Below are 15,674 nucleotides of genomic sequence, written 5' to 3' on the forward strand. Positions count from 1 at the left end.
GGAAAGAAAGATTGCGGAAATCAATATTCAACAAAATGTAGGAGAAAGAAGAGAAATGGTTATACATAGCACAGATGACGTGAAGATAAGGTTTGGCGGGGATGTAAGAAGATTACACCCAGTGCCGTTCATAAATAGCCTGAAAAAGAAAATACAGCACATCGGAAATTTCGAAACAGCAAAAGAAACTATCAGAAACCATCTAAAATATGAAGCAAGCCTATGGTTCGATTGCAAAGAAGAAGAATTTGACAGTTGGCAACAATTTGAACAAAAATTTTTGAATTATTTCTGGGAAAAAGTCCAACAATTGGAAATTAACAAGGAATTGCAAAATGGGAAATACAATGATAGGATGGGTATATCAGAAAGGACATATGCATTACAAATTTACTATAACGCAAAACATTTACAATATAATTACTCATCGGAACAATTAGTCGAACTGATTGCAAGACATTTCGAAGAAACGCTGGAAGACCATATCACATTGCAAAACTACAAAGACATAGATAGTTTATGCCAATTCCTACAAATAAGAGAATCACGTTTAAGAGAAAGAAAATCAAGAAGGTCGCGAGAAGATTACAGGCCCCGAGAAACACAGGATTACAGAGATAGAAATCAAAATAGGAGGGACTATACAAGACGAGTTTTTAATCCCAGAAGGGAAACGAAAATAGAGACAACGGAAGAGGAAATTATGAACAAAGAAATAGGCAATGGAATGAGGACAGAAATCGAGAATACCAGAATAGAAACACCACACTCGCAAATCAAGAAAACAGAAATAATGGTAGACAAAATGAACAGGGATATCGAGAAAACCGAAGCAGATCCGACAGACCAAGAGAAAATAGAAGAGAAGTAAATAATACCCAGACAGATGAATATGACGGAGAGAGACATTATGACGAAAATATAAACAACGATGAGCAACCGGCGTCTTTTCACGACGGCGCTCACTAAAAACCGAAAATCAAACAGGAATCTTTTGTAACCCCAAGGAGTTTATTAAATTGGCAGGAAACAACGAAAAGAAAAATGGAGTTAATTTAAAATTTGTGGATGGATTTATCAACGACAAACCAATTAAAATTATGATAGACACTGGATCTGAAATAACATTGGTCAACAGAAAACTAATAGAAGAAGTTAACTTAACAAATTTAATTTACAAAATACCTAGGGTAAATTTAGTGGGCGCAAACAAACGGACATTGGCAACTATAAATGAAGGCATACGAGTAATGGTACGACTGGGTAAGAAGATATATGCACTACAATGTGTAATAATGCCAAACATGTCACATGACATGATAGTAGGAGTTGACGAATTGGCAGAAAAACATGTAGTGATAGATTTTAAAAATAATACGATGAATCTAACAGAAGAAAAAGAAGAGTTGAGCCCAGAAGAAGAAAAATTGAGAGTATCAAAAGCAAAAGAAAACTGGGATTCCTCAAAAGAAGAGATGAGCTCAGGAGAAGAAGAAATAAAGCTAACAAATGAAAGCGAAAAAGATATGATCGAAACAGTGGCATTTGAAGAGGAGGCATATGAAAACGAGGATGCAGAATACACGGTAAAAGTATGTGAAAAATCTGAGGAAAAAGACAGAAGATTGATATGGGAAAAAGGGAAAGACAACATAATAGCCGACACTCTAACACAGGATGAGGACACTGAAAATAAGGAAACAATTACTCTACAGGTGGGACTAATTAGAGTAATACAAGAAGAAGGGGTATAAGACGTAGATTAAAGTAAGGAAATATACAGGGAGTTGGTTTTGCCTCGAGAAAATTTATTTAAAAATGCAGATAAATTTTATCGAATACAAGGCGGGGATTTGTTATATTTCTATTTGATCTGAAAATTAAATTTTGATAATTATAAGCAGAATTCAATTTAATATAAAATATTTTCAATTTTCTCAACCACGGGTATATAAATTTAGAACAACCTGTATACAACAAATTGTTATGTTTAATTTTAAGAAGTGATTAAACGAAACTCGGGAAAATGCGCTTAGAATAAACAAAGTGAATGGCGCGTACCATTATCGTTGTTCGCGGAAGGTTCGATCATTAGCCTATGCTAAATAAGACTCAGTTGAAATAGATAATAGGTCATTATCGTTGTTCGCGGAAGGTTCGATCATTAGCCTATGCTAAATAAGACTCAGTTGAAGTAGATAATAGGTCATTAAATTTTGTAAATAGTAGAAAGTAATTTTAGAATGGGAATTAACTATTTTTTTTGGAAATCCATTAAGCATATTTAGAAAGATTAAAAATGGGTTTTGAGGAAGACTGCGAATGAGAGTTGGTGGTGGAAGGTTGATTTGTGAATCTGGAAGGGATATTTAGAAAGTAGGTGAATGACTGAAAAGAGAGATCAGAATGTTTTGAGCTGTCGAGAAGTGAAGTCCAGTAGTAGACGGTAGTGTACGGAGAGTGAGAAAGCCGGTGTAGTTCCGTGAGTGTGGAGTATCTATCGTGGAACGAGAGGTAGGCCAGGTTGAGAGTAAAAGAACCTCCTTGAGCCAAGAGTGTCCCGGTAGCTGATTGCAGTTTCGAAAAAGGTAGAATACAGCACCACGACAGAAGCAGGAACGAGAGCTATACGAGCTAGTTTTCAAAGGAGAACATTACTGAAAGCCAGGACGAGGTTTTGATCGCAGCCAAGGATAGCAGGAAACGGGTCTTGTGTGAAGACATTCTCAGTTCACCAGAAAAAGGTCAGTCTCATTTGTTTGGACATGAATGTATGGGTTTTTCGTATTAAATACCATATTTAAAATTGAAGAACATAATCAATAATATCAGAAAAGCTTCATCAAACTTAAATAGAATTGTTGCTAATAAATCATAATAGTTAAATGTTAATAAAAACTTTCAATTGGAAACCAAAAGGAAATAAGATTCCCATGTGTAAATGTTATGTTTAAGAATAATAAGATATAGCAAATATTAAGCAGTGATTGCCATTTAAATAAAATAAACAATATTTTGATTATAATTGTAACCCATATGTGTGTATTATTTTACTCTTTTCTTTCCTATCCCGATTAGGAACCATTGAGAAATACTTAGAAGCCACGAGAGTAAGTAATTAATTTTATAATTCGCCTTGAGATTGAAAACATATTGATATGTGATCTGGTAAATTAATTAGATTATTATTAATGCATTGATTAAATTAAATGACATAAGAATATTATCTCATATCAATAATCAAGATCACATCAATACATATATGTATTATACATAAGAAATATATGTTCGGATTATCTGTGCTTTTCAAATATCCGTGCCACCTCCGGCCCCGAGGAGCACGGATAATCGGGGTTCTACTGTAATTCCAAAAATCTTTTTTATCATACATAGCAGTTTGTAAATTATTTAGGTGAATCTGATGACATGTTTTGTAACAATCCCTAAATTCTTGACGCTAATTAGAAAAAAGATCATAATTTTTAGGTCCTGTCATTTTGTATTTTGCATGAGCAATCTTCTTTTGAAATAATATAATATGTTTTAAATGAGGAGTGTACCATTTCGGAAATTTTGAGTTTTTGCATCTAGTTTTTGGTACAAATAGATTAATACAGGAATCTAACACTTCATAAAATTTATCAACTCTATTATTTACATCTGTCTCATAAATAATCCTATCCCAGTCGACTGAACCTAAATATTCATTAATAAGGATATAATTATTGAATAATATATAGGGTGTCCCAAAAGTAGCGGAACGGTCGAATATTTCGCGAACTAAACATTGGATCAAAAAACTGAAAAATACGTGTTCAATCATTTTTAAAAATCTATCCAATAACATCAAACACCAATCCTCACTACACATCCTGGAGGTGGGGTGGGGGGTAACTTTAAAATCTCAAATAGAAACCCCCAGTTTTTCTTACAAATTTGGATTCGTTACGTAAAAGTAGGCAACTTTTATTCAAGAAATTTTTTCGAACTGTGGATAGATGGCGCTATAATTGGGAAAAACAATTTATCCTGATACCATAGGTAAATTATAGAAACGGTCTAACATCTCACGAAATACAATTCCAAATGAGAAACCAAAAACAGATTTTAATCTTTTTCGAAAACCTATCGAATAACACCAAACATGACACTTCAACCCACCCCCTGGAGGTGTGGTGGGGGGTACGTTTAAAATCTTAAATAGCAACCCCCACTTTTTATTGCAGATTCGGATCCGCCACAAAAAATTAAGCAACATTTATTCGAAACATTTTTTAAAATTTCTTATAGATGGCGCTAATAAATCGTATTTTTCCAAAAAAAAGCGCGGTCTATTAATAATTCTAAAAAATGTTTCGAATAAATGTTATTTAATTTTTCGTGATGGATCCGAATCTGTAATAAAAAGTAGGGGTTGATATTTAAGATTTTAAAGTTATCCCCCACCCCACCCCCAAAGGATGGGTTGGAGGTTCACGTTTGTTGTTATTCGAAAGGTTTTCGAAAAAATTGAAAATATGTTTTTTAGTTTCTCATTTGGAAGTGTATTTCGTGAGATATTAGACCATTTCTATAATTTACCTATGCTATCAAGATAAATCATTTTTCCCAATTATAGCGCCATCTATCCACAGTTCGAAAAAAAGTTTTGAATAAAAGTTGCTTACTTTTACGTAACAAATTAAAATCTGCAAGAAAAACTGGGGGTTTCCATTTAAAATTTTAAAGTTACCCCCCACCCCACCTCCAGGGGGTGCAGTGGGGGTTGGTGTTTGGGGTCATTGGATAGATTTTTGAAAATTATTGAACATATATTTTTCAGTTTTTCGATCCGATGTTTAGTTCGTGAAATATTCGACCGTTCCACTACTTTTGGGACACCTTGTATAATATAATTAATGAAATTCATGTTTTTTTTATTAAAGATAGGAGAGTAAAAGCTGAAATAAAGGAAGAGTTTTTTGAAGTTGATCCAGGATATATAGAGAGTCAGCTATCCACAGCAGTTGATCTGGAAGACATCAAAAATGACATAACCTCAGGTGAGATATATGTAGGGATAACCCTTAACCACCCATGTACAATTTCGTTACACTAAGGCCCGGTACTTTATGTCTCGATTAACAGCCGGTAAGTTAACCGGGTTTTAATCCGGACCTCTTTAGGGTCTCTTTAGATCTCTTTAGGGTCATTTATTACAACGCAAGAGGTCCCGATTATTTTTTTATTTATTCATCAACATGAAAATATAAAAATTAGATACACGTAAAAGTAAAACTATAAAACACAAACATAAAAAAGAATATAAATTATTTTCAAATGATGAAAACAACTGATTCAATTATAACAGTTAAATCTATTTAATTTTTTTCAAATTCAAAATTCAAGACGCCCGAGTTCTTGTTTAATAGAGGAAATTGAAGAACCAAACAGATCTATTAGATGACTAAACTTGTTTCCATACAGGGTCAATCTACTAATTGGTGCATATTGACCATAATTTGTAGCATGCTGTTGTTCTTTGAATATTTGTGGATTTCGTGCCAATCTAGCAGGTATACTAAAGCACATAAAATGTATCAATTCTTCGGAGTTAATAACACCAGAGATAATTTTGCGAAGATAACAAATATCCAACATGACTCTTCTGCGTTCAAGAGTTTGTAAATTTAATCTCATTAATATATTGTCATAAGTATAATTTCTAACTGTTAAACCCATCTTAAAAGCTGCAAAACGTAAAAATTTGTTTTGAACCTTTTCAATATTTAGAAGACAAAGACAGACATATTTAGACATAGATTGTTGTATACAAATTAAAGTACAGTAATAATACTTTTCAATTGTGATATAAAATACAGGGTGTTCCATTTAAAATTACTGAGAAAATAATGTAATTGCGTTTTAACTCACCCTGTATTAGATATAAAGAAAATTAGCAATATTAATCATTTTTAAAAATCTTGACAATAAATAAAAAAATATGGCATCAATAAAGCATTGCTGTTGTGCTTATTTTTATTTATACGGTGAGTTGAACTTGTTACGATTTTCACATAAAATTGGTTATATATTTGTAAATACCATGTATAACATACCAAACCTTTATATTTTTGTGATGAAGAAGTTAACAGGACTTCGAATATAAAATAAAATAGAGGCTGTTCCATTTAAAAAAATATAAGTTTGGTCTGTCACTATGTTATCGAACACCCTATAACATTCTAACTAATTTTGTAATGTGAAGCTCACAGTTGGCTACAATTTTTGTTATTAACTTTTATCGCTATCTATTACTATAACGGATCTACGGAGCTTTACCCCACTAATCAATCACCCTGTAGAATGGCACAAAGTACAGTAAAACCTCGATATAACGGACCTCTATTTAACGGACTTCGGATATAACGGACAAAAAATCCGATCAAATGTAAAAAAATTAACAACGTTCTGTTACCGTTATACTTTCATGGCCAAGATGCAGCAGGTAATAGATTTAGAAGGGTTGGAAGTTCCTGATTTCTGTAGAATACATAATAGTACCGGAGAAGAAAGCAACTGAGGAAGATGTTTTACAGTGGCTAGAAATAGATGAAGGTGGCCCTGGATATAACATCATTACTGAAAGTAAAATAGCAGATGAAGTTTTGAATCTAAAAAATGAGAATGGAAGTGAAGATAGAGAAGAAGACAAAACAACACTGCCAAAAATGAAGTTATCGGAGGTAAGATTGCATCTCGACGATCTAATAACATTTATAATTCAACGTACATATTAAAAAAAGTTTTTTGATTTAATTTAAACGTACTTTTATATAACGGACTTTCGGCTTTAACGGGTCCCCCCAATTAATCCGTTATATCGAGGTTTTACTGTACTATCACAAAAAATATGTTAAAAAAAATTTGATTATGGTAAGGTTGGCATTACCTTCTGAAGCGGACGTTGGCAGAGTGAAGAATGGAGTGGACTGTAATATGGATTCTGCACTTTGCCAACGTCTGCTTCAGATGGTAAGGTTTTTTAACCTTACCATGATCAAAATTTTATGGTTTATTCAACGAATAAAGTTATTTGTTCAATAAAACTGAAACATCTACATTTCACCAACGTCAAATAAGCCTTATTTTATTTATTTATCAAATAAATATTTACTCTTCATATAAATTGACAGGTTTCTCGTACAAAGAAAATTTGGCAAAATTGTATTGAAACACAATAAAAATATAATCGAGTGACAGGGAAAAAAGTATTTTTGAAGTGTGTAAAATTTAATTTCTAGCTGAGCACTTTCGACTTATAGAACCATCTTCAGAGCTATGGTCAATAATTTCAAAATAATACCACTGTAAAGAGAGAAGGATCCCATATATATGATTGAAAAAAAAGTAACTTACGCAGTTTTTTATTAATACAAAAAACTTTTATCGAAGTTTGAAACTTGTAAATGTTTGGTTGTGGAAAATTGGTTTAAAAAACATCTGGAACGGCACAAAGGACTACAACAAAAAACACGTTAAAAAATTTGATCATGGTAAGGTTAAAAAACCTTACCGTCTGAAGCAGATGTTGGCAGAGTGCAGAATCGAGTGGACTGTACTATGGATTCTGCACTTTGCCAACGTCCGCTTCAGGTGGTAAGGTTTTTTAACCTTACCATGATCAAAATTTTTTAATGTATTTTTTGTGATATTTCTTTGTACCGTTCTAGATGTTTCTTAAATCAATTTTTCACAACCAAACATTTAAGATTCAAACTTCGAACAAAGTTTTTTAATTAATAGAAAACTGCATAAGGTATTTTTTTTTTCAATCATACATGGGATCCCTCTCTCTTCATAGTGGTATTTTGAAATTATTGACCATAGCTCTGAAAATGGCTTTATAAGCAGAAAGCGTTCAGCTATTCGCGGTGTGCAAGTACTTGGAAGGGAAACGAGAAACGACCGTGCGCGAGTCGCGGAGAAATATTGCAACTATCTTAAATAATTCATATTGTCAAATGAAATTGTCAAATTGACGTATATTTTATACCTTCTGTCATTAAAGCAGAAAACTTATATATTGCTCCACAATATTGATATGATATGCAATTATTATATATAAAGGTAAATTTAATTAATTGCATTTTGCGTGCAGTACTGCATTTTAATAACTAATTTTATTTACTTACAATTGTTTACGTTTTCTGTACATAACCTGCATCTTATTTTTTCTTCTTATTATTTTTTTGGACTATGACCTTGACAATTATCCAGTAACCAGGACTAATATAATTGGCCAATATAATTAAAAGTGCGAATAAAAGTACAGAGCGTAGAAATAGGGGTCGCTTTGCCGAACTGGCACGGTCCCAATAATATATTGGTCCTGATGCGCTGCTCGGGGCAAACCGGCAACAGGGTCGGCCGTTCTCCCGTAAGAAATACATTGCCCTATGCTATCTGCACTGCATTCTAAACTGTGGCTTCTACTATAGAAATTAAATGCTACACACTTTAAAAATACTTTTCTTTTCCGTGTTACTCAGTTGTCATAAGTGTGTACACAACTTATCAGTCCTGACAATTAAAAATATATTATGGCCAGCCTGGCCACTTTTTGTCGCTTGAATAAGTTCTATTCTTGTGTATCAAATTCATACACATAGGCTCAGGGAGAGTACCTGTTGTGTATTATGTATGATATACATAGGAGTCAAAGTGTTAATATACCCGACCCATTTGAGAGGGAAGGAAAGTCAATTATTATTATTGAAGTCATCTCACCACTTTACAAAAATCAGAATGCCATCTCTCACATCCACCACAAAACAGTTTCGCCCTGGTCTACAAGAACAATGACTAAAAACTAAAGATGTCGATTGTTTTAGTAACGGTATGTTAATTAACATGATTTAATTTGGTCCTAATCCTTACAAATAAATAATATCTCAAGGGTTTAATGATTAGTCTATGTTCTAATAGTTATCACATCACTCTTTACCCTGCATACAGTGATAAGCGCGCTAATAACCGGCAAAATAGCGCAAAAGATGAAAAACATATTAAATTGTGAGATAAATAGAAATAAAACTAGTAGAGGTGTTAAAATTAGCGATAGTAACATATACATTGACATTATATTGATTGTTTCCCACCTTTAGACGTGCCAGAGGAGTAAGTCAATTAAAACTGTCACTGTGACAGTGGCATTTCTCAAACTCGTCCGATACGTCTAAAGGTGGGAAACAATCAATATAATGTCAATTTTTAAGTTACTATCGCTAAATTTAACACCTCTACTAGGTTCATCCCTTTTTATCTCATAACTTAATATGTTTTCCATCTTTTGCGTTATTTTGCCGGTTATTAGTGCGCTCATCACTGTATATGCATTGAGTTTGAGTACATGCTGATTCGTGATATGGCTTAATGTATTCAGTTACATTAAGTGCTTTATTGAGATAAACTAGTTGTTTGGTCCAAATACAGTTCTCCTGTTTTTACTATGTTTAGATTCACTTTTTCCGTCTTGTACATTCTGGAAACCTTTAACTTGCATAAATATTGGTGTGATAGTAGAAAAATATTTCTCAATTGTGAAGTATGTCTTAAGAAGTTTTCAACAAACAGTACAGCAGAGTACTTAATGGGAAAATAAAATTTAAAGTATCGAAATTTCCCCATTTCTCTACTAATTTTTACACTATCATTAATTTCACTTCAATCGATTTATATTTTCAGTTTTTTACACTAAGTTTATGAAATTCTCCGTGTATTTCATTAATTGTTTCCATAAATAAAAAAGAATATTATGTATTCTAGATTTTATTTTAGATTTTAACGAAGAAGAGAACACAACGTAACCTATGAAAAGAATACCTGTATGCTTAATCAGCCAACCCGTTAAAGAGAAAGTATTAAAATGTGAATATTGTTTTAAGCAGTTTAGGAAATCATGTAATTTGAAAACACATCTGAGAGTGCACACTGGGGAAAAACCTTACAAGTGTGAAATTTGTTTAAAGCAGTTTAACAAACAAATTCTGTGAAAACACATATGAGATTGCACACTTTAGAAAAACCTTATAAGTGTCAAATTTGTTTAAAACAATTTACTCGAAAAGATTATTTGCACAAGCATACAAAAGTTAACACAGGAGAAAAACCTTATAAGTGTGAAATTTGTTTTACGCAGTTTCGTGAAGCAGGTAATTTAACTACACATTTGAGAGTGCACACTGGTGGAAAACCTTATAAGTGTGAAATTTGTTTTAAGCAATTTAGCAAAACAAGTTCTTTGGACACACACATGAGATTGCACATCGGGGAAAAACCATACAAGTGCGAAATTTGTTTTAAGCAGTTTACTACAGGAAGTAATTTGAAAAAACATTTTAGCTCACACACTGGAGAAAAACCACACAAGTGTGAGATTTGTTTAATGGGAGATTTGAAAAAACATTTGAGAACACATACATGAGAAAAACCTTATAAGTGCGAAATTTGTTTTAAACAGTTTAGCCAAACAAATTCTTTGAACACACACGTGATATTGCATACTGGAGAAAAACCTTACAAGTGCGAAATTTGTTTAAAACAGTTTACTCGAAAAAATCATTTGGATAATCATACAAAAGTTCACACAGGAGAAAAACCTTGATAAGTGTGAAATTTGTTTTAAGCAGTTTTCTCGGAAAGGACATTTCGAGAATAATTTGATAACTCATATTGGATAGAGCCCTTTTAAGTGTGAAGTTGGTTTTAAATTAAAGACAGGAGAATCAGGGTGGAGTAAACTAATGACTAAAAATAACAGAAACTAAAAATGTCGATTCTTTTAGAAATTGTATGTTAATTGAGATGATTAATTACACGTGCGAATAGAAATGCGATATTTGTTTAAATGAGTTTAGTCATTCTGATTCACTTTTTCCGTAGTGTACATTCTGGAAACCTTTAACTTGCATAAATATTGGTGTGATAGTAGAAAAATATTTCTCAATTGTGAAATATGCTTTAAGTAGTTTTCAACAAACAATACAACAGAATACTTAATGGGAAATTAAAATTCGAAGTATCGAAATTTCCCTTTTTCTCTACTAATTTGTACACTAAGGCGAAGCAACGAAGCACTAAAAAGCCCAGTACCTAGGAAAGAGAAGGAAAATGTAAAATTTAGAACTAAGGAAATATTGATGAAAATGAGTTCAATTTTTATACTTGGGGGTTTTGGAGGCCACTAAACACGAATTTCATGACGGCGATGGTCTCTGAGGTAACTGGTGCCCAGGGTGGAACTCGTTGCCTGGGACGATCGAATAATTCGCAAAATGAGGATTGAATCGAAAAACTGAAAAATACTTGTTTAATATTTTTCAAAAATCTATCGAATGAAACTAAACACGACCCTCTCACTCCATCCTCTGGAGGTGGGGTGTGGGTAATTTAAAATTTTAAATATAAACCCCAATTTTTATTGCAGATTTGGATTCTTTACGTAAAAATAAGTAACTTTTATTCGAGACATTTTTCCGAATTATCGATAAATGGCGCTATAATCGGAAAAACACTATTGATTAGTGCCATCTATCAACAGTTCTAAAAGTTGTTTCAAATAAATGTTACTTATTTTTTCATGAGGAATCCAAATCTGCAATAAAACATGGAGATTTCTATTTGATTTTAAAGTTTCCCCCACCTCCAGGGGGTGGATTGGAGGGTCATGTTTGATGTTTTTCGACAGGTTTTTAAAAAATATTAAAGACGTATTTTTTTGGTTTTTTATTTGGAAGTTGATTTCTCGAGATATTAGACCAGTTCTATAATTTACCTATGGATCACGATAAATCTTTTTTCCGATTATAGCGCCATCTATTCACAATTCGAAAAAATGTCTCGAATAAAAGTCGCTTATTTTTACGTAAGCAATCCAAATCTGCAATAACAAATGGGGCTTTCCATTTAAGATTTTAAGGTTACCCCCACCCCACTTCCAGGGGTGAAGTGGGGGGTCGTGTTTAGTGTCGTTCGATAGATTTTTGAAAAATATTGAACACGTATTTTTCAGTTTTTCGATTTAATCTTCATTTCGCTAATTATTCGATCGTCCCAGGCGACGAGTTCCACCCTGGGCACCAGATACCGGAGACCATCATTGTCATGAAATTCGTGTTAGGTGACCTCCAAAACACCCAAGTATAAAAACTGAACTCATTTTCGTCAATATTTCCTGAGTTCTAAATTTTTCATTTTCCATCTCTTCGAGATTCACTTTGAAAATCATCTCATGCACAAAAATTTTTGCCGGAGATTAATTTAGTTCACACAATTGCCTGTCACTCTATCGAATCGAATGCAAAAATTTGCATGACGATTCATCTTACGGCACAAAATTTCTAGGTTTAATGCTTCGTTGCCTCGCCTATCACTAATTTCACTTCAATCGATATAATATTTTCATTAATTTACATAAGTTTATGAAATTCTCCGCTCTGTTTCATTAATTATAATTTCCTTAAATAAAAAAGAATATGTATTCGAGTTTTTATTTTAGATTTTAACGAAGAAGAGAACACAGCGGAATCTATGAAAAGAATACCTGTATGCTCCATCAGCCAACCCGTTAAAGAGAAAGCATTAACATGTGAATATTGTTTTAAGCAGTTTAGGCAAACATGTAATTTGAAAACACATCTGAGAGTGCACACTGGGGAAAAACCTTATAAGTGTGAAATTTGTTTTAAGCAGTTTAGTCATTCATATAATTTAAAAACACATTTCAGACTGCACACTGGAGAAAAACCTCACAAGTGTGAAATTTGTTTAAAGCCGTTTAGCAAAACAAGTTCTTTGTACACACACATGAGATTGCACACCGGGGAAAAACCATACAAGTGTGAAATTTGTTTTAAGAAGTTTTCTCAATCATGTCATTTGCAAATACATATGAGACTGCACACCGGAGAAAAACCTCACAAGTGTGAAATTTGTTTTAAGCAGTTTAGCAAAACAAGTTCTTTGAACACACACATGAAATTTCACACCGGGGAAAAACCGTACAAGTGCGAAATTTGTTTTAAGCAATTTACCACAGGAAGTCATTTGAAAAAACATTTGAGGTCACACACTGGAGAAAAACCACACAAGTGTGAGATTTGTTTAAAGAGGTTTTCTGAAATAGGATATTTGAAAATACATTTGAGAACACATACAGGAGAAAAACCTTACAAGTGCGAAATTTGTTTTAAACAGTTTAGCCAAACAAGTTCTTTAAAAACACACATGATATTGCACACTGGAGAAAAACCTTATAAGTGTGATATTTGTTTTAAGCAGTTTTCTCAGAAAGGACATTTGGATAGTCATTTGAGAACTCATAGGGGATAGAGCCCTTTTAATTGTGAAATTGGTTTTAAATTAAAAATAGGAGTACCAGGCCAGAGCCGCCTTTAGAAGGATGTCCAAGGTGCTATGTAAGAGAGGCCTAAAATTGGCATTGAGGATCCGCCTACTTCGCTGCTACGTGTTCTCGGTCTTATTTATGGTGTCGAGTGCTGGACTGTGAATAAAATCAATCTAAATCGCTTTGGGGCTTTCGAAATGTGGTGCTATTGAAGAATTTTAAAAGTTTCCTGGGTGGAGAAGATTCGAAATTCCACAATACTAGAACGTCTCATCAAGACTACTGAGATTATAAAAAGCATCGAGCAGAGAAAGCTGGAGTATTTCGGACATGTAATGATAGGTCCCAAATATATGTTGCTGCAAAATATTATGCAAGGAAAAATAGCAAGCAAACGCAGTCCAGGACGAAGAAGAACCTCATGGTTGAAGAACTTGCGAGATTGGTATAATGTGGATACAAGCATGCTATTTAGGGTTGCAGTGAACAAAATTAAGATAGCTATGATGGTAATCAACGTTATGAAAGGACATGGTACATAAAGAAGAAGTACCATCGTGGAGTAAACTAATAACTAAAAATAACAGAAACAGAAACTAAAAATACCGATTCTTTTAGAAATTGTATATTTACTCAAAGAAGTTTACTAGAAATTTACTCAAAAAATATGTTTGGATAAACATACAAAAGTTCACACAGGAGAAAAACCTTACACAGGTGCGAAATTTGTTTTAAGCATTTTAGTCAAAACAAGTTCTATAAAAACACATATGAGATGGCACACTTTAGAAAAACCTTATAAGTGTGAAATTCGTTTAAAACAGTTTACTCGAAAAGATTATTTGCATAATCATACAAAAGTTCACACAGGAGAAAAACCCATAAGTGTGAAAGTTGTTTTACGCAGTTTCGTGAAGCTGGTAATTTAACTACACATTTGAGAGTGCACACTGGTGAAAAACCTTATAAGTGTGTAATTTGTTGTAAGCAGTTTAGTCATTCATATAATTTAAAAACACATTTGAGAGTACACGCTAGAGAAAAACCTCACAAGTGTGAAATTTGTTTTAAGTAGTTTAGCCGAATAAGTTCTTTGAAGACAAAAATGAGATTACACACCGGGGAAAAACCATACAAGTGCGAAATTTGTTCTAAAAAGTTTAGTCATTCAAATAGCTTAGAAACAAATTTGAGATTGCACACTGGCGAAAAACCTTACAAGTGTGAAATTTGTTTGAAACACTTTACTCAAAAACAATATTTGGATAATCATACAAAAATTCACACAGGAGAAAAACCTTGTAAGTGTGAAATTTGTTTTAAGCAGTTCAGTCATTCGAATAGTTTAAAAACACATATATCGCACACTGTAGAAAAACCACAAGGCTAAAATTTGTTTAACCTTCGGAGTACGAAGACTGGGTCAAGCGTGACCTGAAATTCACTTATTTCTTAATATTTTATGAAATAATTTTTTTACAAATCCGATTGATCGTAAGTTCTCCTTATTTTTTTCAAGCTATTTTTTCGTATATAATTTGTGAACATGCAAATTACAGTTTTTCCTCTACGTAACATATATGATGCCGGGTCAGTCCTGACCCGGTCTTCGGATTTCGAAGAATATTTTCAATATGTTTGTAGGTACACGTAAATCGCAGCCGTCTCTGTTTACGGGTATACGTATTTAAATATATGGCCGGAGCGAATTTACCTATGCCCGTTTTCTGTAAGGTATTAAAATCTGGCCGCCGGAGCGAACTAATATATGCCCATGGGGAACCATCCTAAAAAAATTTAAATATAATAATTTAGGATTATAATTGTTATGTTTGTTTTTTGTTGAACTAAAAATATTGTTTAATAATACTGACTATTTAAAACATCCTTATAAATGAAATGAGAATGGGTCACGCTTGACCCATCATCGTAATCTAAGTAAGTCAAATAATCTCCGTACTCCGAAGGTTAAGAGTTCACATTAGCGCGTCATCAATATTAGTTAGGGAGGTAGTATCGCACCCTTTTTCGAATGTTTTGCGAAACTTTGGCAACAGTGCCTCGGCGATATTTGACACTATCTAAGTACAGTGGAACCTCGATAAGTCGGATTAATCGGGACCGCAGCCGATCCGGGTTATCGAAAATCCGGGTTACCCGGAGGATATGGTAAAAATTAGTAAAATACATACATATAAATAATAAACAAATACCTATGATGATTGTTAAAACATGAAATACAAATGCACAGTACATCTAAATTACGTACAGTTGTATACAGCATTGT

General features: G+C 33.1%; 1 protein-coding gene across 5 annotated transcripts in view; it reads left to right on the forward strand.

The window, feature by feature from the left end:
- The window catches only part of LOC114345046 (zinc finger protein 239-like), an 83,323-nt gene that overhangs the window by 22,059 nt on the left and 45,590 nt on the right, over positions 1 to 15,674 (forward strand). For 3 of the 5 annotated variants that reach the window (XM_050653486.1, XM_050653485.1, XM_050653487.1), the window contains exon 3: positions 4,926 to 5,042. In XM_050653486.1, coding sequence (XP_050509443.1) covers positions 4,926 to 5,042 — 117 coding nt within the window. The other 2 variants (XM_050653484.1, XM_050653488.1) reach the window with 2 other exon arrangements.

Source organism: Diabrotica virgifera, chromosome 6, assembly GCF_917563875.1.
Source record: "Diabrotica virgifera virgifera chromosome 6, PGI_DIABVI_V3a".
NCBI classification, from domain to species: Eukaryota; Metazoa; Arthropoda; class Insecta; order Coleoptera; family Chrysomelidae; genus Diabrotica; species Diabrotica virgifera.